This window comes from Giraffa tippelskirchi, chromosome 1 (assembly GCF_054371585.1).
Source record: "Giraffa tippelskirchi isolate mGirTip1 chromosome 1, T2T-mGirTip1v1.2.pri, whole genome shotgun sequence".
Lineage (NCBI taxonomy): Eukaryota > Metazoa > Chordata > Mammalia > Artiodactyla > Giraffidae > Giraffa > Giraffa tippelskirchi.
The window spans coordinates 40874488-40899874 of NC_137275.1; the positions used below are offsets into that span (position 1 = coordinate 40874488).

The following is a 25387-nucleotide window of genomic DNA, read 5'->3' on the forward strand; positions in this document are numbered from 1 at the left end:
GACACACACGGGAGTGCTGTAAGTTTCATAAACACGGCAACAACTTAAAAGTCTGCTTAATAAGAGGGATTTATGGAGCCCTTTCTCTTGGAAAAAAGCTTTTAAGTTGAGTTTCCAGAGTACTTTTCAGGAAGACTGAGGGAGAATCATCAGTCGTTTACATAAAAAAAAAAAAAAAACCTCAACAGAATGACTGGTGAAAATTGGGGCGCTCTAGGGGCCTCAGTGGCTGCACCCCCCAAGTCGTGCTCGGGTCTCCAGAGGGGTTTGATGGCAGTCCAGCACCACATATTATAAACTGAGGACACAACCAGCTCTCACATGGGTTCCAGTACTCACTGATAAAACTTGACATAAGAAAGCACAGGGGTAGCAGGCAGTTATGAGGTTCCAGAAAGAGAAGCGGTTGGCAACAATTTGTCCTGTAAGCTTGGCACCCAAGACCACCCCGGGCCTGTGGCCAGCTGGGACACAAAATCTCCATGTGGGGTTTGGAAAACGAATTATTCTTAAAAGAGCTTCGCAAACCGCAGAACCATCAATACTCAGGTTTCCCAGACCCACGAGAATATAATGATTACACAGGGGGCCATCTCAAAGTTGTTGTGAAGAAGTATGAATATTCGGACTGCGAGAGCCGAGGAACAAGGGTGTGAGGGAGCTGTTCTCACTGCGGGTGATCTCCCAAGGATGGGGTGCACGCAGCCCTGGGGAGCAGGGGGCCGAGCAGGACCCGGCGGGGTGCGCTCGGAGCTAAAACCAAAAGCCAAGGGGAGTGAGACCGAGCATCCCCGGGCCCGCGACGCCCCGCCCGGCCCCGCCAGCAGGGGCGCGCTCGAGCCCCGCGGTTCCGGGCGGGGCGGCGCGGGCCAGGCGGCCCCGCTCTCGCCGCCCCGGGGTGTGGTTCCCGCGGCCGGGTTTAAAACGCTGGCCCGCGGGGCCGGCTCACTCGCGCTCCCGCCGCCGCCACCGCGCCCCGCCATGGAGCGGCCGCCGCTGCCCGCCCTGCTCCTCGGCGCCGCCGGGCTGCTGCTCCTGCTCCTGCCCCTCTCCTCTTCCTCCTCTTCGGACGCCTGCGGCCCCTGCGAGCCGGCCGCCTGCCCGCCCCTGCCCCCGCGGGGCTGCCAGCTGGGCGAGACCCGCGATGCGTGCGGCTGCTGCCCGGTGTGCGCCCGCGGCGAGGGCGAGCCGTGCGGGGGCGGCGGCGCCGGCAGGGGGCACTGCGCGCCGGGCATGGAGTGCGTGAAGAGCCGCAAGAGGCGGAAGGGTAAAGCCGGGGCAGCAGCAGGCGGCCCGGGTGTGAGCGGCGTGTGTGTGTGCAAGAGCCGCTACCCAGTGTGCGGCAGCGACGGCGTCACCTACTCCAGCGGCTGCCAGCTGCGCGCCGCCAGCCTGAGGGCCGAGAGCCGCGGGGAGAAGGCCATCACCCAGGTCAGCAAGGGCACCTGCGAGCAAGGTGGGCACCAGTGCTTTCCCCTTGGATCACGCCCCGCCCCGCCGAGAGAGCCGGGCGCCCCCTCGCGGCGCAGAGCCGGCAGGGCGTCTGCGGCCGGCGCGCCCGGCTGATTCCCGCGGCTCCTCCCTTGGGCGTCCCAGGAGACATGAGCTGGGGGAGTTGGCTGTCGTGGGATGCCGGGACGGAGGGATGGGCGACTCCTCCCCTTCTCTCTCTTTTTTTTTTTGGTGATTTTATTTTGAGAGTTCCGTGCATGCGCCAAGAAAGTGAGGACTCGTGGAGCGAGCGTATATATAGAAGAGATTTCCCCATACCATAGACTCTCCCGTCCCCAAAGCCCACCCAGCTCATACTAACAACTGGCAAATTGATTCACAAAAGCTGCCCCCACGCTTTGGGGAACCCAGAAATACATTTTCGCGTCATTCCTTCTTGGCTTGAGTGTCTAGATAGCGATGAAGGCAAGAGATAGGGGAAAGGAGTTTGACGATGAGGTACAGAATATGGACTTCCAGAGAGAAATTGTCTCATGTTTGATGAACTAGATTGTAAGAATTTTAAAAATTAGATTTCATGGTTTCTTAACGTTAAGGGAAATAATTCACTTACTGGACGTTACAGATTCTCAAACAGTAATTTAAACTAGCTAGTTTTTTGTGGGGGGAAAAGAACCTCTTTAAAGATGTCCTATATATTGTGACGGAGAAACTTATGACCATTTTGTTTTTCTTTCTTCTTCCTTCTTTTCTTTCTTTCTTTTCTTTTTTTTTTTTTTGACTAATCTGTCCCCAGGATGCACTTTTCAGCAGGAATGCCTTTGAGATTATGTTTGGTCGTTTATTTTATTCCAGACAAGTCCAAGCTTGCCATAAATGAACAGAGAAAATAAAGAGAGTCTGGACTTGCAAAATAAAAGGAGGGGGCTTTTAATTCTGATGTCTGAAATAACATTTTCCATAGAAAGCAGTTTCAGGGGAAAGTTAGAAATCCAACCTTGGCAGCCCCATTCCTGGTCCCAGCCAAGGCAGAGAAAGGGAGAGAGGAGGCAGTTCTCCTGAAATGACAGAAGCAGTTGCTCCTTTAATACACCTCAGACTTTCTCCAACTTCCTCAAGCAGTTATTTTGTTAGAGTTTTTCCCAGAAGTCCAAATGGCAAATAGGTCATCTGTCACTGATTAAAAGCTTTAAATAGTGTAACCAACTTACTGTTAACTATTTATATTCAGTTCAGTGCTCAGTCGTGTCCGACTCTTTGCGACCCCATGAACCACAGCACGCCAGGCCTCCTTGTCCATCACCAACTCCCTGAGTACACCCAAACCCATGTCCATTGAGTCGATGATGCCATCCAGCCATCTCATCCTTTGTCGTCCCCTTCTCCTCCTGCCCTCAATCTTTCCCAGCATCAGGGTCTTTTCCAATGAGTCAGCACTTCACATCAGGTGGCCAAAGTATTGGAGTTTCAGCTTCAACATCAGTCCTTCCAATGAACACCCAGGATTGATCTCCTTTAGGATGGACTGGTTGGATCTCCTTGCAGTCCAAGGGACTCTCAAGAGTCTCCTCCAACACCACAGCTCAAAAGCATCAATTCTTTGGTGCTCAACTTTCTTTATAGTCCAACTCTCACATCCATACATGACCACTGGAAAAACCATAGCCTTGACTAGACAGACCTTTGTTGGCAAAGTAATGTCTCTGCTTTTTAATATGCTATCTAGGTTGGTCATAACTTTCCTTCCAAGGCGTAAGCGTCTTTTAATTTCATGGCTGCAGTCACCATCTGCATTGATTTTGGAGCCCAGAGAAAAAAGTCAGCCACTGTTTCCACTGTTTCCCCATCTATCTGCCATGAAGTGATGGGACCGGATGCCATGATCTTAGTTTTCTGAATGTTGAGCTTTAAGCCAACTTTTTCACTCTCCTCTTTCACTTTCATCAAGAGGCTCTTTAGTTCTTCTTCGCTTTCTGCCATAAGGGTGGTGTCATCTGCATATCTGAGGTATCATCACCTTAAACTTAGAAAGACCACAATGCAAGGTAATCCACATGCTCTTCCAACAGAAACAGTCTTTGGATCTAACTTATCAGTCATACCATGAAAAGAGAAATGTGCATAGTTGAAGAATTCATTCCAAATATTGACATTTTTCTTACACATTCCAAGGAGAACTTTTCCCCACAGTCTCCAAGTCAGTGGAATTTGCCTTATCAGAGCAGAAGGTTAGCTTGGAGATTATTTAAATATTATGGTCACTTCTAGCCTGTAGCTAGTTTTATTCATCTTCTCTCATTGCTATTTACATCTCTAAACACTCACACAAGGCAGTTATAAAATATTGAGACTGATAGTCATGTAGAAGTAGTCATGTAACCTCATTATCATGTAAACCCAGATCCTCAGCATCTCTCCAGACTGCAAACGTCATGAGGATACAGACCTAGTTTTCCTGTATGTTTGGGAAAATGTTAAGAGAAATAGCTTCTGAAACTGGAAACCTTGTCATAAATTAGTTTTTCCCCCCAATCTAAATTTAGAGATAAGGAGTCTAGTGCCTGAGACCATTTTATAGAAAAAAAGCTGGGGAGAGCAGAAAAGAATGTGAGGTCCACCAGAGTACATATCCACAGCAGAGATAAATGGGACTAAAGCCAGATCTAATCTATTTCTCCTGACTCCTGAATGTGTTTTGACACATTATAGAGGCAAACCCATCAGAGTGCCTTTAACCTCTCTGCCATTTAGTACTGGGACTTTGCAAAGAATAGAAATGCATTTTCTAGGTTCTTTCAGCCGGGTTCTTCTTCTACCCTCAGAAGAAACTCGAGTTATGCATCCTCAGGTATTGAGATGGAGAGGGCATCACTGTTTGTCTCACTTAACCTGCATTTACTGAGAGCATGTGGTAGGTGTCGGCACTCTTGCTAGATACTGTACAGTTGAGGATGCACAAAAGAAATCTGGTCTTGCTGATTAACAAAGTATCCATATGAGTTACAAAACTGTCACCCAGAGCACTTTCCCTGGAGCCCTGGAGAACCCTGATCTAAAAGGTAGTGACCTAGTAATCTCACCTAAGACTGTCATCATGAATTTAGTGCCATTAGATCTTATTGAGGTCCCTGAAGTCATGAGTAACTAGAAGAAATTTGAAAATTCAGTTTAATAAAAAGTTAATAGAGGGACTTCCCTAGTGGTCCAGTGGCTAAGACTGTGCTCCCAATGCAGAGGGCCTGGGTTCGATCCCTGGTCAGAGAACTAGATCCCACATGCCGCAAATAAGAGTCCACATGCCACAACCAACACTTGGCACAGCCAAATAAATAAATAAAAATAAATTTTTTAAAAAGTTAATAGAGATGCCAAGATGTGTAATAAAATCTCACAGGGAAGAACATCAAGCCTCTTTATTCTGGGTCTTGGTTACTCCTTTTGTGCATAATCCTTTATATCTGAATTACTTGGCAATCTCTTGGTCCTTGTGTCTCATTCTCTCTTCTCCCTCAGAATTAATTTTTTACTTGTAGAATCAGAATTCATTCTTAAGAGTCTTTCCTGCTAGTACCTTTGTTGTATGCTATTATTCCGTCATTAAGTCATGTCCGACTCTTTGTGACCCCATGGACTTCAGCACGCTAGACTGCACTGTCCTTCACCATCTCCTGGAGTTTGCTCAAATTCATGTGCCTTGAGTCAGTGATGCCATCCAATCATCTCATCCTCTGCTGCCTCCTTCTCCTTTTGCCTTCAGTCTTTTCCATCATCGGGGTCTTTTTCCCATGAGTCAGCTCTTTGCCTCAGATGACCAAAGTACTGGAACTTCAGCTTCAGCATCAGTCCTTCCAATGAATATTCAGGGTTGATTTCCTTTAGGATTGACTGATTTGATCTCTTTGCCATCTAAGAGACTCTCAAGAGTCTTCTCCAGCACTACAGTTTGAAAGCATCAATTCTTTGCTGCTCAGCTTTCTTTATGGTCCAACTCTCAGATCTGTACATGACTACTGGAAAAACCACAGTTTTGACTGTATGGACCTATGTTGACAAAGTGATGTCTCTGCTTTTATATACATGCTCTACATTTGTCATAGCTTTCCTTCCAAGGAGTAAGTGTCTTTTAGTTTCATGGCTGCAGTCACCATCTGCAGTGATTTTGGAGCCCTAGAAAATAAAATCTGTCACTGCTTCCACATTTTCCCCATCTATTTGCATGAAGTTATGGGATCAAATGCCATGATCTTAAGCCATGAATTTTATGAATGTTGAGTTTTAAGCCACCTTTTTACTCTCTTCTTTCAACCTCATCAAGAGGCTCTTTAGTTCCTCTTCACTTTATGCCATTAGGGTAGTATCATCTACATAACTCATTTAATGTGTATGATAATCTCTAGTTGCATCCATGTTGCTGCAAATGGCATTATTTTATTCTTTTTTATGGCTAAGTAGTATTCAATTGTATACACGTACCACATCTTCTTTTGAGGCTTCCTAGGTAGCTCGGTGGTAAAGAATCCACCAACCAATGCAGGACAAACTGGTTCAATTCGTGGATCTTCCCCTGGAGGAGGAAATGGCAACCCACTCTAGTATTCTTGCCTGGGAAATCCCATGAACTGAGGAGCCCAGCAGGCTGCAGTCCACGGGGTCACAAAGAGGCAGACATGACTGAGTGACTGCGTATGGACCATATCTCCTTTATCCTTCCATATGTCAATGGACTTTTAGGTTTCTTCATGTCTTGGCTATTGTAAATAGTGCAGCAATGAATATTGAGGTGCATATATCTTTTGAATTATGATTTTCTCTAGATGTTTGCCCAAGAGTGGGATTCCTAGATCAAACGGTAGCTCTATTTTTCATTTTTTGAAGAAATTTCCATACTGTTCTCCATGGTGGCTCTAACAGTTTATATTCCACTAACAGTGTAAGAGGGTTCCCTTTTCTCCACATACTCTCCATCATTTATTTGTCTGTAGACTTTTTGATGATGGTCATTCTGACTGGTGTGAGGTAGTACCTCACTGTCATTTTGATTTACATTTCTCTATTAGCATTGTTGAGCATCATGTGCCTATCGGCCATGTGTATGTATTCTTTGGAGAAATGTCTGTTTAGGTCTTCTGTTCATTTTTCGATTGAGTCATTTTTGTTGTTGTTAAGTTGTATGAGCTGTGTATATGTTTTGGAAATTGAACTCTTGTTAGTTGCACCACTTACAAATATTTTCTCCCATTCCATATGTTGCTTTCAGATTCTTTTAGAGGAAAGTAATCCAAAGAACAAGTTAATGTTTCTTCATGGTTTAGGAATTAGCTATTAAATGGAAGGTGCCTGACCTACTCTTCTACAATTCTTCAGGAAACAAATTAACAGGTTTAGGAATTAAATAGCCATGAGGTACTTTTAGATTACACACAAGTAAGAACTTGCAGTAAAAGCTGTTGAATACTGTAACGTGCTCTTTTGGGAGTCAGGAGAATTCTGTTTCAAAGATTCTTTTTTTATGAAACTGAGAGATAACCTAAGGGAGGAGGGGAAGTGTCTGGGAGATGATGTTATAAGGTTATAAAAGGTCTTTTAAGACGTTTTACATTCTAGACGTATGAGATGGAGTGATTGAGCTGAGAAGGCATTTATTTAATGCTCTTAAATATGCTGTCCCATCTTTCTCTAGAGCTTGCCCTCTGGATTTGTCATAGACTTGCCTTCTAGAAGAAACTGCCTTATAAGGCTCTCTTTTCTGTAGTTTAGTGACAGAACTCCCTTGAATAGAGTCCAAGGCCAGCCAGCCTTCTCTCATTCTAAATTCCTCCCCCAGTGGATAAGATTATGGTGCTTCCTTTACTTTAAGCTACCCCACAAATGATCTCACCTCATCTGTGTTTTTAACTGTAACACAAATAACATCTTGTTTTTAGCCAACTGTTTGGGGGGGGGAAGAGAACCTTGAAATATTGTCAAAATAACTTTTACGCCAGGGAGCATATGAATGTAACCTTTTTTTGTAATTTAGATCCAGGAGTGGCACTGTTAAAAAGCTTTGAGATAGAAGAAGACTTTGGAAGAAGATTTAGGAATATGTAAATGAATGAGCCTGGTTATGTTAGGAAATTTTAAAGTTTTCCCAGTGCGTCCTTTACTCTTTATGAAAGGCAAAGGAGAGTGGGAAAGACTATAGAAATACCCGAGGGAAACTTTGCCAACCCTGATCTGTGTGGCTCTTTCAGGCTGATTTAAGACCACCACCCCACTAGTATCCCATCACCTCCGTGAAGCTTCTGAGAGAAAGTGAGGAGGCCAGGAAAAAGAAAAAAGGTTGATATTAGGTGGGGAGTGTTTATTTATGACTTAAAATTACTGTGTAAAATAGTTGAATTTTGTTTTGTCCCAAGTTGGATTAATGGCAAATGATCTGATGCCTTTGAAAACACTAACTTGGGCTCCCCGGGTGGTCTAGTGGTTGGGAATCCACCTGCCAACGCAGGGGACACAGTTTCAATCCCTGGTCCAGATGCCAAGATCCCACATGCCATGGACAGCTAAGCCTGTGTGCCACAACTACTGAAACCCGCATACCTAGAGCCTGTGCTCTGCAACAGGAGAAGTCACTGCAGTGAGAAGTCCTTGCACTGCAACAAAGAGTAGCCCCTGCTCTCTGCAACTCGAGAAAGCATGCATTACAGCAACAAAGACCCAGTGCAGCCAAAAATAACTTATTAAATAAAGGAACTCAGAATAAATGGACATGGATTTCCAAGGCTTGAGAAATTTCTTCTTTTTCTAAATAGTGCTTTTCAAATATTTAACTTGCTGGGTTTGACTTAACCATCCTGCAGAGGAAAGCAGGGTGAGGTTAATCAGAAATAGCTGAAGCCTAGCAAGAACCCTGCCCTCTCAGTGCCTCCACCAAGCCATGGGTTACAGAGAGAGGAGTCGTGCATGAAATTGCCTGGGTCCAAAAGCAGGTCCAGGTTGCAAAGTTTGTCTGAAAAGTAAGAAAGGTTCAGACCAGGTAAAACAGACCTAGTAACCCGGGGTTGACAAAGCCCCATTCAGATGCTATGAAGTTACTTACAGAAGAGTGTTGGCAAGGCAAGGAGAGCTGACATGTTCAGAGTAGAATTTACCACTATGAAAAAGCAAGCCCCTCAAAAACCTCAGAATAACATTTTATATATATATATATGTGTGTGTGTGTATATATATAAATTAAGATATATATTAATTATATATACTTAAGTTAGTATATATAAATTAAGATATTATTTTATATAAATTGCATAAATGAAGGCACAGTGTATTCTCCCTACTTCACAGAATTATCACAAAGGTCAGATTATAGAATGGACATGAAATCATTCTGTACTACTGTGCAGCACCAAAAAATGTAAAGAACCATTATTGACTAATCTGTAAACTCCTTTGGGCCAGAACTCTACAGAGTGCCTTGTAGGGTGTGATAATGATAACTGGTGTTTGTGTAATGCTTTACTGAGGGTTTCCGTGGATGTTTCCTCGGAAACCACACAATAGCCTTGGAAGGTAAGGGGAGCTATTATCCCAGCTTCCAAATAAGGGAACTGAAGGTCAGCTGTCACACAGCCAGTAACTAGCAGTTCTAGGACATAAATCTAGGTATTCTTCTGCAGCCTTGCCGTTCGCAGTGTGGTATGTAGACCAGTGGCATCGGCTCTCTGCATGTATTGTCCTTCTCTTCTGTAAACCTGAAATTATTTCAAAATTAACATCTTAAAACCAAAGTGATTCACAAAAGTCAAATTCCTGGGTGTGAGAAAGTGTTAGGAATACCTTAATGAATTTATCTTACTTCTCTTTTCCTTTTGATGAGTTAACAAAAGGAATATAAGATACATTCCTGTCTAAACTGCTCTGAAAGAGCTTTTTCAATAGCATAAAAGAGAAATTCTGTATGATAACAGAGTTGATGTCATGGTTTAACTGGCTTTTTGTGGTAGTGTGGTGCAACTTGTAATAAATGTTATATTCAGCGAAAGATGGTATGCCTCCCATGAATGGATGTCTCCGAGGAGACTTTGTACAGGACCCTGAGTGCCCAGACTAGAGATGGCCCTTCCAGGGTCAGATTGGAAATCTAAGAGCAAGTCTCTTCAATGGCAACCAGGAGGCTCTTTCTTAACCACTGGCCTACCAGGGAGGTTCCTCAACCAAGAGGCTCTTAAAGGTCCAGTATGCTAGGGGCAGCTGGCATGAAGATTCTCCCAAGCAGGACCTCTTGGGAAATACCATTTGTGTGTGGTGTTTGGTCATTGGCCAGGCCTTTCTGGTAACTCTGAGTAGGGTATAGGAGAAGATCCCTAAGAAAACTACCAACACGCTCAAGCGTAGACTTTCATCTGAGGTTTCAGCCCCGAGTGCTGACTGAGACCTGCCCCTCCAGCTCAGAATCATCAATATTCCTGGCTGGGATAATAATATGTGCTCCACATCTGAGCAGTAGTTCATCATACATAGGTCTGTATACTCTCTTTAGGGAATTTGCGTTTTTAGGGACTGGAGCATATTTTTTGTCAGTCAAGTGACAACTTGCCGAAGAAGAAAAATCCATGTAGGAGTTTGAGGACTCAATTAAGTATAATCCATTGTGACTTCCTGAGGGGAAAAAAAAGCACTTTAATAGTCTTAACAGGAAGAAATGCAGCTGACTCCAATCACCCTGTTCTTTCATGTTGTTTTTCTTGAGGAGGGGATGACTCTAGCTTTTTTGGAATCTTGTCTTTTTCCCTGAGTGAGAGAAGCTCAAAGACATCTCATTTACATCCGGGCAGATTAGCAGGCCGGCAGTCAAGTGGCTGAATTGAGAAAGCTTCAGATCTAACATCTGTTCAGCAATTTTCTAGCCTGACCCCAAGCATGGGAGAAAAATTTTTATCAAGAAGTAGATCTCCTGGCACCTTCAGAAGGTTTTGAAAGAGACCACACAGAAATGAGGCTTTAGGAATCTGTCAGAACAGCCCAAGCCTGAAGGATGCAAAGCCCACTTCTTCTCCATGGGAGCTTTCAGAACTTTCTGCTCAGGGAACAGAAATCCAAGAGTGAATTTCAATAGCAGCTGCAGCAATTACGCTGCAGCCCTAGCTTCCAAAGGACCCCCCTCAGGAAGCCGTGGAGCCTGTGATCCTGAATGAAGGGCTTGGGTGGCAGCACAGCCCTGAGTGAGAGGAGTCGGAGCGAGGGATGCTTGCAGTGAGGCCGCTTATTAGAGATGCTCAGCCCAGCTGGAGAAGCCGGGCCAGGGCAGAGATCAAGGTGCTGCCTGAGTTTTGACAGGTCAGGACTGGGGAGCCGGAGGCCGCTCTCTGCTCAAGTGTGTCTCAGATCAGAGCTGCAGAGCAGGAGGCAGAAGCTGATCCAGCTTGGCTCTTGCTGCACCACTGAGCCTGTGGTTCATGAGACGATAACTGTCAGGGCCGGGGAGGGCCTGTTCAGGACCCAGTCGTGACGTGGGCAAGTTAGCAGCCCCCTCCTGCAGCCCTGCCTCATCTGAGGCTTCTTTCTTTTCACCTGCTCTGCCTTGCCTGTCATTACAGGCTGCCCTTTTTTCCTGTCTGATGGAGTGCAAAGAAAGGGGGTTTTCTTTCTCCACCTCTTAACCCTTTCTAAGCTACAGAGCCTGGCCAGCAACTTTATAAATGGTGAGCTCTGCTCAGTCTTCACCCTGAACTCCATCCCCAGACCCACGAGCCAGCTGCTGGCTTCTCTCAGAAGACCATGAATAAGCAAACACTTGACATCCACCCCTAGAGGCAGCCAGCTCAGCCCACATCATGTGGGAGATGGCTGTCCCTTCTTGTCTTGACACTCCTTCGGGAGGAAGCTTTCTCAATGTTTTAGGAGCCTAATCCATTCCGTGCATCAGCCCCAAACCTTGTGACCCATCTCAGGTCCAGTCCAGGGTGTGGGAGAGACAAGCAAACCCCCTGATGACCATGGGTTTAACAGATCCCCAAGGTTGACTCAGGTCTGACCCTTGTCTTCAACTCTTGTGACTGTGCTGGTCGCACAGAAGCGAAAACGTGGCTGGTTATTTGTAAGGAAATACAGCAGAGTGGTCAAGAGTGTTGACTTTGGACTCAGACCACCTGAGTCAAAGTCCTCTCTGCCACTTAACTGTGTGACTCTAACCTCCTCAATTCAGAGTTTTCTTACTTTCAAAACAAATATATTAATAACATCTGCCGCTTGGGGTTATTGGGAGCTTAAGTGAGATTCATGAAAAGCCCTGGTACCTGGCATATAGTGCAGTCTCATTAAATGCAGTTTCATTTTAATTTTTATTGGTATTAGCATCATAAACCCTGGTATGAGTTAGTTTATAAGTGCCTTGACTGTAACATGTGATGTCTCACTTTAACCAATCCAGACTATCTTCAAGTGAGATCTGAAACCAGTGTTTAGATCTCTGCAAACAAAAAGACAGGATAATGTTCTCATAAACAAATCCCTGGAAATTTCCATTGAGCTTTTGTTCTTGTTCTTAAAGAATTCCAGGGTAGGGAGTCCAAGTGCAGACAGTCACGTGGGAACCCCCGAGGATGCTGGCCAGAGGGTTCACTTTGTTTTCACAGCATGGAATATTTCCATGTTCCAGCTCAGGTCACACACAGTATTTTCTAATGATATCTTTTATGCATAGAGGGCATTTTGGATTCAGGAGACACTCAAATTCAGTAATTACTGGCCTGTTTCTTCCCTGCACATATAGGAAATGTTGCGTGGTTTTCTTGGTTGATTCATTTTTTAGAAATGGAGGTACTGTCTCCAAAGAGGAGGGTGAACCAGAATCACAGAGATTGGCAGAGGAAAAGTATGATCGGTATCCATTATGTACATATTGGGTGTTATCCTTGACGTTTAGAGACTCATTGCTAGAAATAATAAAATCTTTTGCTTGTGATTCATGTATCTCTGCTTTGGCTTTCACATGTAGCCTTGGCAGGAGCTTATTTTAAAAAATGAAATGTTTAACTATCAATGGGCGTATTTAGCCTTAGGAAGGTACCCACTTAGGTTGGTTCTTTGTATCCATCTGAAAAGTGATAACATCCACCTCCCAGTATAGAGAGGAGAGCACAAGAAGTGAGGGTGTGGAGAAAAGATTTAAGAAGCTGGATAACTTTTCAGATTCCCCAAGCATTAGTAGTTTTGAATAACAAGCTGACAGAACACTGGGACTAATGGCTCTCCATGCACTAGGTATACTGTCACCTTCTACAGTGGTAGTTCTGGACCTTGGCTGGACACCAGATCACCTAGGGAATTTTATAAAATGCTGATGCCTGAGTTCCAATGCCAAGATTCTGGTTTCACTGGTTTTCTTGTTATCTGGGCAGTGAGCCTTTTAAAAGCTTCCCAGGTGATTTTAAGGTCCAGGCTAGGTTCAGAACCAATGTCCTAAAAAGACTTACTGTGTCTTTGAGGGAGCATCGTTTCCTTGGGATAATTATAATAACAAGAGGCCAATTATGCTCAATTTATCCAGCTTCTAGTGTTTTACAGCAGGGATGACTTTTCAGGCTATCTGATACATGGTAGGAAGCGAAAGCCCTAGAAAAAGTGGTCACTGGATACAGCACAAGCAGGCTGATGCTTTGGCAGCTTTTTATCTCCTCGACTATTTCAGTGCCGTAGTCTGAATCTACAGAATGAAAATATTTCTACATCCATCAGTATTGTCGGTAGTAATGAAAGTTTGAGTACCACGGTGCTTTAGGTATTCACCTAAATCTACACAATCCAGTCTTTCAGTTGTGTCACTAGAACCTAAGTTCCATGAGCTCAGTGCTTTTTTAAATCTGTTTTGTTGAATTCTCAGTGGTATTAGACTGCAAAGTCACAGTGGGAGACCAGGAACAAGAAGGTGGAATGTTGTCTTGTTTGACCTCAGCTGGGGCCTCACAGTTTTTGGCATTCTGTGCAGGTCCAAGGATGATCTTATTTGGGCGGTTATAAAGACATTTTAGCAAGTAGGTGGATTTGCACATATGGAACTCACGAATAATGATGATCAACGCTGTTGGGAAGGGTCAGACCAGTGATAAGTGCTAGGGAACTGCCAGGGTTTTTGAAAGCCGAGCACACGTAGGGATTATGCCTCCTTTGCTTAGTTCTGGTGCCTAGAGGTGCTTGTTAAACAGGCGCATAGAAGATTATTCTTGGACTCTTGACCCAGGATAACAAACACATGTGCTCTCCCTGTGTTGACTGTCCCCGTGGCCAGTCTCTAGTTTTGCCCTGCACCCCCTGCAAGCAGGACTCCCATTCCACAGGCACCAATGCGAAGTGCAGATTTTGCTAAATCTTCACAGGGTGGCAGGAAGGCCCTCCCTCTTCTCCCTCCAGCCTTCCCACCAGCTGACCTCCCTCATGCCCTTCCTTCCCTCACGTAGAGCCAGGCTCAGGGTATCATCCCTCACCTCGCCTGCAGCCAGGCCTCTGCTCCCTTGCCAGGTCTATGCTTAGCAGTTAAACTCTGCCCTGGCCAGCTGAGCTCACCCATCACTTAGCTCAGGAAACAAAGGTTGCCTGATCTTCACTGTTATCAGAAGTGGAAAATTACAATGATTTCCCTGTCAGTCATGTCAAGTGCCTGCTTTTTGTAAATGCTGTGCAAAGAGCCATCACAAGGAAATTTGCAGTGAGGAAAAAGATAATGCCCTTTCTCTAAGGAGCCCACAAACCTGTGGTCCAGCTAGTGGTTTGTGAAGTGTGGGAAGGCAGAAGTGGCAGTTTGGCTAAAGCAAAAGAGCTCCTTGTAAATCTGGTCAGTAAGAATGCATAGGAGCAAAGGATACACACACATATATGGACTCATCTCAACTCTTTATCATTGGAAGCATATATTTTCTGTGCAATTCATACTGGAAGGGAAAAGATGTGCAAAGTTACATTTATATTTGTGGCCTAAGAATACATCATAACTACAGACTTTAGAGCTTGTAAATAATATACTAGGCCTAAAGATATAATGTAAAGTTAGTTATTACTTTGCCCAAAGTGACATTCTGGAGAGATGAGTGAATTTTGTTTTCATCTGCTCAGAATTGAAGAATAGAATATTGATCCAACAGAATCTTTAAGATGATGTTTAAATACTTCAATAACACTAAGAAAACATATGCAGTAAATTCACCTTGCCCTGGCAATGTGTAAAAGCAAAGTTTTAAACAAGTGCAATGACCTATTGAAACCAGGAGGATATGTTTTGCAGTTGTTTAGCTTTTTGGACAAACCACAGTGGGTTATAAATTCTAGACTTACATATCCTTGTTAATTAAATTAATTTCAGCTGTGTGTTCTGGGAATGTTAATTCCCAGAATTAAATTTCATTTTCAATAAAGATCTTTTTTGTTATTTAAGAAAAACATTAAATAAAATTGTAGAATTCATTGAAATCATTAATGTTTTTATGCTACCAAGTTCATATTTTATTATATTTTATTCTAGTGTTTTTCTAGGCATATGTTATACCACCATTTTGATAGTATTTTTTACATCTTGTTTTTATTTATAATTATTTTCCATATGTTTAAAATGTTTTATAAATATTTATGATGTTGCATAAGCATTTGAATGAGCCATAATATATTCCAGTTTTCCTCTATCAAAAATAAACTTTAAATTCACATCTTTGAATTTATAGATCTTATTTCTTCTGAACTGTTTCTTTGGAATAGATCCCAAATTAGACTTACTTATTCAAAGGTGTGAAGATTCTTTTAAAATGTTGATATATATTGATGGATTTCAGTTTAAAAATTAGTCTCTCCAAAATAATTTAAACACATTTTCTGAAAACAAAAAGCCAAAAGCAAAACATTTCAGTATGCCGTTGAAATTACTTTTTAATTATCTTCAGATTTGGATTATACTTGTGACCGTCCCTCTCTGATGGCCTAGAGACCATTGAGAGTTGTTCCTTAAGCCCAGTTCCTATTTATGAGATTTGTAATGACTGGCCAAAAACCCAAGGGCCCTAGTTTGCATCCAAGACTTGCAGGCATTGAGAGTAGATCAGATCAGTTAGAACTCTGCTTCCATCACTGAACGGGGGTTTATAAAAAGTCCGTGCAGCCCTGCCAGGGTAGCTTGAAAATGTTGCAGTGGCAGCCATCTATGTGAGACATAAACAGTAAAAAACTGTGAAATTTGGAAGGTTTGTCTTTAGTATTTTTTCACAGAAGAAAAAAAATAGCCTTCACAACTCTGACTACATTCAGTCAAATACACATATAGTTGATTCTTAGCATCTCTTTAAATACAAGTTCTTTGCATACTGAGACCATAGTTTGACCCCTGTTTCGTCTCAGAGTGAGATGCACTGTTACTCTCCACCTCTCCGGGAGGGCCTATGGCCTGCTCCACTTCATAAAACTGGAAAAGGACCTACTTACAACATTTTACTACACGTGTCCTTGGAGCTCTCCTTGGGTTCTTAGAGACTGGCAAAGCCTCGTTTCTTTTTTCCTTAAATCCTTTAATCTCCAGCACATTCAGCAACAATAGTCCTCTGTAAGGCAGTTATTCCAGCTGAGAGAGTAACTAAACAGTATAGAAAATATATTTATAAAATGGAGAGGCTGTGTGTGATTGTTCTGGTGGAATTTTTCCCATATTTGACTGGGAGAGAGGAATACTAACAAGACCTTAACTCAACATAGCACAGTACAGTTTATAAGAATTTTCACATACGTGTACACACATAACACCTTTTTAATCCCCACCAGAACCCTGTGGTCGGTTGTCCTCACATTATATATTAGGCAGCCATGATTCAGTTTGAGTGCCCAAGCAGAGCCTAATTAAGTGGGAATCCAGTGAAGCAAGGGTTTCAGGTGAGCTGTTGTGTTGATGGACACACACGTGTGCCCACATTTAAAGCCACAGGAAGCTAAAATTGAGTTTCAGAGACAGCTAAACGTAAGTAATATTTCATTCCAGTTCTTAATCTGTGAATTTCAGTTTCCGTTCCTAACTCGTGTCTCCTTTAAACTACCTGTATTGCCTGGAGAAGGAAATGGCAACCCGCTCCAGTATTCTTGCCTGGAAAATCTCATGGACAGATGAGCCTGGTGGGCTAGTCTATGGCATGGCAGAGTCATACACAACTTAGCAACTGAACAACAACAACACACAATCAGGCAGATTGTGATTTGGGGAAATAGTTCTTGATGGAAATGTGACATAAAATGGAGAGTGAAGTGACCTAGCAATATGGAATACAGAGTTTTGTAAGAAATTAACATTTGTGTATAGAATAATAATTGCAAATATTCAAACAATAAAGTCCATGGCTAAAGAAAAATAAATAAATAAATAAACTACCTGTATTGCTAATATGCTACGGTTCCACAATTTTCAGTTACTCTGATTATTACTAAAGTATGGAAATGCATATACTTGTGCTCGTTTTGTTAAACCATATATGTGTTTTTGAAGAACACTCTCCAGAGATCCTAAAGCTGTTGCTTTAGTAAATAACTGAAAGTCAAGGTTTGGCAGTAGCATCTGTCTAATATAGCATGATATAATTATTCCCCAAGTGCTTGTGATTAACTTGGTTAATTACAGGTGATCCAGTTCGCAAAGCAAGTACATTGCCTGGATCCATAAGCTTTGCTCAGTGAAATAACCAACCAGTGTGCCATTCAATGTTCTGAAGAAAATGCAAAATAAGTTAGAAAAGGTAACCAGGTAAATCTCTGCTTTCGCATGTTTTCTAAAAAAATAAAACCAATATCACTGAAGAGCATAAGAACAAATTAAATTTCCAATGAGTTGAATAAAATTGAGTCTCAGATTTCATATTTTTTTCTTGTGTCACATGCATTCATGTGCATCTGCTTCATATCTCTGTGGAATGTGACCCACTGAGAGATCCCTAAAACCAACAGAGTGCATCATAAGAACTAGAAGATCTTGACCTCTGACACTGCCCAAAAAAATGGGAAATGGTAGGTGCCTCATGGAAGCGTGACATTTATCTCTCAGACTGAAGAAATTCTTAGGCAGAGGTGAACACTTGTCAGCGATTTTCTGAATCAGTCGTGTAATTGAGTGTGCATTATATTTCAGTTTGTAAATACTTTTAAGTTGTGTGTACCTGATGTGAAAGTGCCATTCTATGCCAATTCCTACAATGCTTAAGGAGATGCTTGGAGTTGGGGGAGGGGGAAAGAAGAATGAAAACTCAAAAGGGCAACAGTTGGTCTATCAATAAGGAATGTGTTCAGCTGCAAGTAACAGAGAACCTGGCTACAGTGGCTGCCTTAGAAGGGGTCTAGTTGCCTGCAGAACAGAGAGTCCAGGTGTAGACAGCTGTTGAGTGGGTTTAACAACTCAACAATAACAGCATGGAGGACCCAGGTTCATTCTTTGTGCTCTGCTGTCCTTCGTGTGTTGGTTTTTGACTTCATGCTTGATGGTCACAAGGAGGCTACAGCACCTCCGATCACTGAGTTCTCATCCAAGGCAGTGGCTGTCATATGTCCCATTTTACCAAATGAGCAAAGGATTCCCATACACTCTTCTCTCAGCAAACGTCTATTTCATTGGCTGAAAATGGGTCACTTGACTACATCTAGCAACAAGAAAGACTGAGAAGGAGGGTGGTGATTAGGGCCTACCTGAAGTGTCTGCCATAGCTGGGCAGCGGTTTTTAGTCTTACACTTCAGAAACAGTTGCTGGAGGCACACTTAAGGGATCACTTCAGTGTTTGAGAGTCCACAGACCCCATCAGATTTCATTGAACAGTAATCAATCACCAATCACTTTTGAGAAGCAGGTGATAAAATAGATCATGACTGGGAAAAAAAAAAAAGAGCTTTCTAGAAAAATGTCATTCCCAAAATTCAGTGGGAAGAGGAAAGAAGTCGTATATGAAAGGTGCCAAAGATCTTCGTAGAGACTGTTTTGAAAGAAATGATATTTCAGTCCTTAAGTCTCTTTAACAGAAATGATGGCTAACAGATTTGTGAGTTTGTGCCTTATTTGCTTTAATATGTGGAACTAACATAATGTTAGTAGGTCAATTAAACTTTAATTATAAATAATAACAAAATTTAAAAAAAGAGGATATGAATATATGGTATTAAGAATGAAAAGAACAGGGTAAAACTTATGAATTTTTATAAAATTATTTAAAAATTTTTAAATAAGAAATTAATCTGAGAAGAAAACAGTGCTGATTATACATTGACTAAATGTGTGATTATATTACTTAACCTCCCAGGCCTGTCCATTTCCTCACCGTGAAGTGGTGCTATCAAGGCCTGTATTCAAGGGTTGGAATCAAGGGAAAGAAATGAAGTAATGGATTTGAAGGCTTTTTGTAAAGCCCTATATGAATGCAAGATAGTATTCCCTTTGATCTCACCAATTACTATAACAACAGCTCTCAAATATGCCCAATTAACTACCTTGTGTACATCTGTGTCAAATGTCTACTTTTTAATAGGCCACCTGGTGTATACCTTCCCTTCAAATCACTACCAGAAAATAGTGCCTGGGAACTGCTTATTTTATAGTGTTAGCCTGAACCAAAGGTAATTAGTAAGGAAATCTGCCACGACAAACTCATACACAGCAAAATATAAGGTACTTCAAAATCACCTTCCATTTGAGCTAGCCTCTCCTTTCCCCACCCTCCATTAGTTGGGTAACCAAGAGTTGGCAGCACTCTCCCATCTAGGAGCTTGTGTTGCATATTGACCTGGAAAGGCATCAGTCCAGATAAAGATGGCAACTTTTATGTTAACCATCAATCACTTTAATGAGTACAAGAAAGCATCCTATCACCCTGCCAAAAGGAACAGGAATTAAGAATGACTCCTTCATCGGTTAAGTATGGGAGTGTTTTCTTTGTGTCAGGTGCTACCCTGGCACTGTGGGCATGGAACATAGGCTCCAGTCTCCAAGAGTTATGATTTAATAGCAGGGTGGTGGCAGCAGCAGAGTTTGTTGATCTCTCTGAATTCAATCCCCTCAGAAAAACAGCCAGGAGAAGGAAGGTTGCCAGGAGCTAGGGGAATGGAAGAATAGGGAGTTGTTGAGTGGCTATAGATACAGTTTCAGTTTTGCAAGATGAAAAGAGTTCTGAGGATCTATTGTACAACAATATGAATATGCCTAACCCTATGAACTATATGCACAAACATTGCTAAGATGGTAAGTTTTATGATGTGTGTTTTACTACTGTTTTTTAAAAGTAAAAATAAAGCCACTAGATAACCAAAATCAAAACCCCCTGGATGACACTTAACCACACAAAAGGTAGCAAGCTAGCCCTGTGAAGTAAGTGGGTTAAAACAAGCCAGCTCTGCTGGAAGACCTGCATGATGTCAGCAGCTTTGTAGAAGGAAGCAGAGGGAAATAATGAGGTGATGACAAGAAAATTCCAGCATAGCCAACAGGTACTCGCTCCTGGAAAGTGTGATGCACCCAGTCCATTAGTTGGTGAGTGCAAGGGAACCGTGGAAGGCCCTGTGGAGCTGGAGCGGTCTGAGCCCCATGAATTCTCACAACCGACCGGCTAGGGCTCCCTTCCAGGACAGGGTCCCTCACCCAGGAGAAATTTCTGGAAATAGAATCAAAACTGAGCAGGAAAGAGACAGTAGAGATGAAGGAAAGACAGAGCCAGTTGGGGAGTGATTTAGGTCCTTGTGCTTGCAAGACAACTCAACAACAATCGGAGAAAAGGAAGAGGTTTAAATACGTTTTCTTGACCAATATATCAAAATGATCTTTGAATTATGGCAGGATATAGAAGGAATAAGGTATGATTTCTATCTTTAAGGTTCCTGGACTATAATAAAGTATAGTCAACCACATTCAAACCTGTGACATAATTTTATTGTCTAAGTAGAATTATTCTCAAGAAGCACCTGGGTCACTTGTCAAGTTATTCTCCTAGGGCTCCCCTCAGCACCAATTACATAAAAATTTTCCAGTGGAGAGGTAAAAGAGAGCTGGAGAGAGAAATATAACAGGAAATCACAAAAAGCAAATTATCTTTATTTTTTGGTTAATTAATTGTTAATTCATTTGGTTATGTCTGTGTGCTATTAAAGATAGAATTAACCACATTAATTAACAATTAATTGCATGCATGCTCAGTCACTCAGTTGTGTCTGATTCTTTGCAACCCCATGGACTCTAGCCAACCAGGCTCCTCTGTCCATGGAATTCTCCAGGCAAGAATACTGGAATGGGTTGCTATGCCCTTCTCCAGGGAAAATTTCCAACCAAGGGATTGAACCCGCGTCTCCTGCGTCTCCTGTACTGGCAGGTAGATTCTTAACCACTGAACCACCTGGGAAGCCCTCCTTTAGGTTACTTGCTTTCAATGCTGCTACCTGAAAAACATGCATCTCCTTGCTTCTGACACTGTTGCTTGTGGTTGAATACTTTTAAAAACAACATCTACTAATTGAGAAGGGTTCGTTTCAAATAATCTAATTTCCATAATTTTGTAATCTCTGGGGTGCTTTGCCTGATGAAGGTCTTATTTATCATCCTTACATTCTCACGGGTCTCAGGGTCTCTATCTGTATAGCATGTATAAGCTTAATGAAGCCTTTCTAGAAACTCTGATGGATCCTCAGTTGGTTTCTGTTTTATCTTCTGAATTTTGTTTAAGCTCTTTTGTCTGGATAACCTGTTGGGTTTTCTCTCAGACTTCTATACCATAGGGTGGTAGTCCTCTGACTCCTTTTTCTCCTGATGCGATAGTGTAAATGCTTCTACATATAGTATCTCATCTCTTTTCCCTACTCTTTTGCCAAACATTTCTAACTGTGAGATCACATAATAGTTGAGTGAGCCATTCACGGGCCACTGATCTTAACCAAAGATATTTTAATAGCACATAAAGTGATAGGGTATATTCCTATATTACTGTAGAATTTGTATGTGATAGGAAGTAGGGTAAAGTGTTTGACCCTGAACTCCAAATAGGAAAAAAAATTTTTTTTGAACAAAAATTTCAAGCTGAATTGAAGGATTAATTGCAAAAAAAGTAAAAGTAATAAAACTATTCTGATAACCCAGAAATCGTAAAGGAAAAGATTGACAGATTTGGCTACGTAAAAGTTTTAAGCTTATGTATTCTTCATTCGGTCATTTTTATTCAGAACCGAATATGTGCTGGGCACTGTTTTAGATGCTGAAGGTACAGCAGTGTGCTAAAAAACCAGCTCACTGCTCTCAATGAGTTTACAGGCTACGTGGCAACCAGTACCACAAATAAATGGGGCTTTTCTGCCGGCTCAGCAGTAAAGAATTTGTCTTCAATCCCTGAGAGGTGGGTTTGATCCCTGGGTCAGAAAGATGGCTTGAAGAAGGAAATGGCAACACACTCCAGTATTCTTGCTTGGGGAATCCCATGGACAGAGGAGGCTGGCAGGCTGCTGTCCTTGGAGTCACAAGAGTTGAACACAGCTTAGCCACTAAACCACCACCACCACCACCACCACAAATAAATGGTGGTGAAAAACAAAAACAAACCTGAAAGACATTTGTAGCATGGAGGAATTATTTGCAAAATATGTAACAAAGAGTAAATATCTGTAATAAACAAGAGTTCATATACAATGATTTAAAAAAAAAACCCAAAGGTGAATAGGCAAAAGTTATAGTGAATTAAAATGAAAACAACTACCAATGGCCAATAGACATGTAAAGAGTTGCCCTGATAAGTTGCTCTATTTCACAAGTAGTCCTGAAAATGCAATTAGAACAACAGTGACATATAGCGTTTCCACCTTCAACTGGGCCTAATTTTTAAAAATTCCTACCTCCCACTGCTGGGAAATGTGTGAAGAAATGAGCACTCTGGTATATTATCACCAAAGACAAGAATCCCTAACAACTTTTTTGAATGTAATCTAGTCTGTGAAAACTAAGCATTCTCACACCCTTTGACCCAGAAAGCCCTTTTCTTGGAACCTATCCCACTGAAACAAAAGCACTAATACATAAGGACATATGTGTAAGAATATTTATTGTATCATAGTTTGTATACAGAAAAAAAATGGAAACATCCTGAATGCTCTTAAAAAACTATACCCATGTTATAGAACATTTTGTAGTTATTGAAAAGAATGAAGTTGTTTTATGTATGTCGACCTAATAAATGGTCATATGATACACTGATTGTTCACTGACAATAGGCAATGTGTCGGCTAAGTATGAAAATTTTAATTAAAAAAATAAACTGAAAAAGTATAGGGATGTATGAACTGTTAACATAGGTTACTGTGTTAGTTGCTCTGTCATGTCCGACTCTTTGTGCCACCATGGACTGTAGCCCACCAGGCTCCTCTGTCCATGGGATTTCCCAGGCAAGGATACTGGAGTGGATTGCCATTTCCTCCTCCAACAGGTTACTGGGGTGTTAGGATTATCATGAGATTAAAGTAGATAATTTACTGCCTCTTTATGTACTGTGTATTGTTTTAATTGTTACAATGAGCATGGACTTCTTTTTTTATCATCTTGAAAAACAATTTAATTTATTCCGTGATGTTTTGGAGAATGGAACTATAATCAGTGGTGGAGATTGCAGGAAGGCTGATTTTAGTTCACCTAAGGGCAAACTTTCTAACAACAATGGTGATGCAGCAATGGATTTGGGAACCTTGGGGGAGGGTCTCTGGAAGTGTTCCTGCAGAGAACCATAAACTGGTAGAGAGCAGACTTTTGTATCCAGTTTGAGGGTTGGATTAAATGACTCAAGATTGCTTCCAACCCCAACAGTTGTTTTGTTTTGTTTTTTTTAATTTTTTTGGTCCATGTTGCACAACATATGGGATATTAGTTCCTCAACAAGGGATTGAACCCATACCCCCAGGAGTGGAAGCTCAGAGACCCCACCATTGGACCACCAGAGAAGTTCCCCCAACCTCAAAAGTTTTATAATAGCTTAGTATTATATAGTGAGATTTATAACCATTTTTGTTAAAGGTCTTTTTATTGAGATATAATTGACATACAACATTATATTAGTTTCTGGTGTACAACATAATGCTTCAGTATTTGTGTATATTGCAAAGTGGCTACCATAATAAATCTAGTTAACATCCATCATCACACATAGTCATAATTTTTTCTTGTGATGAGAACTTTTAAGATCTACTCTTTCAGCAACTTTTAAATATAGTATTATAAATGTAGTCACCAAGCTGTACATTATTACATCCTTGTGACTTATTTATTTTGTAACTAGAAATTTTTGTACCTTTTGTCCGCTTCACCCCACCCCTACCTCTAGTAACCACACTCTGTTCTCTGTATCTATGAGTTCCATTTTTGTTTGTCTTAAATTCTACATGCAAGTGAGATCATGATGGTATTTGTCTTTCTGTCTGACTTATTTCACCTAGAATAATGCCTTCAAGATCCATCCCTGTTGTCACAATGCAAAACTTCCTTTTTACAGCTGAGTATTATTCCTTTGTGGGCTTCTCAGGTGGCACAATCCACCTGCCAATGCAGGAGACACAAGAAACAAGGGTTCGATCCCTGGGTCAGGAAGATCCCCTGGGTCAGGAATAGGAAATGAAAACCCACTCCAGTATTCTTGCCTGGAAAATTCCATGGACAGAGGACCCTGGCAGCTACAATCCATGGGTTCACAAAGAGTTGAAATGACTGAGTGAGCACACGTACAGGATTATTCCATTGTATATATACACCACATCTTCTTTATCCATTCATCCATCAGGGGACTTCAGGTTACTTCCATGTCTTGGCTAGTGTAAATAATGCTGCAGTGAACATAGGAGTGCATATATTTTCAAGTTAGTGTTTTTGCTTCCTTCAGACAAATTCCCAGATGTGGAATTGCTGAATCATATGGTAGTTCTATTTTTAATTTTTTGAGGGACCTTCACACCTTTTTCCATAGTGACTGCACCAATTTACATTGCCACCAGCAGTGCACAAGGGTTCCCTTTTCTCCATGTCCTCACCAACACTTGTTATTTCTTCTTTTTTGATAGTAGCCGTTCTAACAGGTGTGAGGTGTTATTTCATTGTGGTTTTGGTTTGCATGTCCCTGATGATTGGTGATACTGAGCACCTTTTCATGTATCTGTTGGCCATCTGTATGTCTTCTTTGGAAAAAAATGTCTGTTCATATCATCTGCCTATTTTTCAATCAGATTTTGTGGGGTTTTTTTTTTTTTTTTTGCTGTTGAATATGAATTCTTTATATATTTTGGATATTAACCCCTTATGAGATAATATGATTTGCAAATATTTTCTCTCATTTGGTAGGTTACCTTTTCATTTTGTTGATCATTTCCTTTGCTGTGCAAAAGCTTTTTAATTTGAGGTGGTCTCACTTGTTTTTGTTGTCAGATTTGAAAAATCACTGCCAAAATCAATGTCAAGGAGCTTACTCACTATATTTTTTCCAGGAGCTTTATGGTACCAGGTCTTACTTTCAAGTCTTTTATTCATTTTGAGATAATTTGTGTGTGTGGTATAATACGGTGGTCCAGATTCATTCATTTGATGTGGCTCTCCAGTTTTCCCAACACAGCTGTTAAAGAGACTGTTCTGTTCCCATTGTAAATTCTTGGCTCCTTTGTCATAAGTTTAATTAACCATAAGTGTTTGGGCTATTTCTGGGCTCTCTATTCTGTTCCATTGATTTTTGTGTCTGTTTTTATGCCAATACCATACTCTCTTGATTACTACAGCTTTGTAATATAGTTTGAAATCAGGACGCATGATGCCTCCAGCTTTTTTCTTCTTTCTCAAGATTGCTTTGGCTATTCGGGGTCTTTTGTGCTTCTATACAAGTTTTAGGATTTTTTTCTGTTTCTACAAAAAAATACCATTTTGATAAAGATTACATTGAATCTGTAGATTGTTTTGGATAGTAT

At 41.7% G+C, this 25387-nt stretch overlaps 1 protein-coding gene across 2 annotated transcripts in view; it reads left to right on the forward strand.

The window, feature by feature from the left end:
• The first annotated feature begins 947 nt into the window (after positions 1 to 947).
• The window catches only part of IGFBP7 (insulin like growth factor binding protein 7), a 71886-nt gene continuing 47446 nt past the window's right edge, over positions 948 to 25387 (forward strand). For both annotated transcript variants that reach the window (XR_014081688.1, XM_081588271.1), the window contains exon 1: positions 948 to 1456. Coding sequence is in view for 1 of the 2 variants with exons in the window: in XM_081588271.1 (XP_081444397.1) it covers positions 982 to 1456 (475 nt within the window). In the remaining variant the exon portion in view is untranslated. The remainder of the gene's footprint in view (positions 1457 to 25387) is intronic.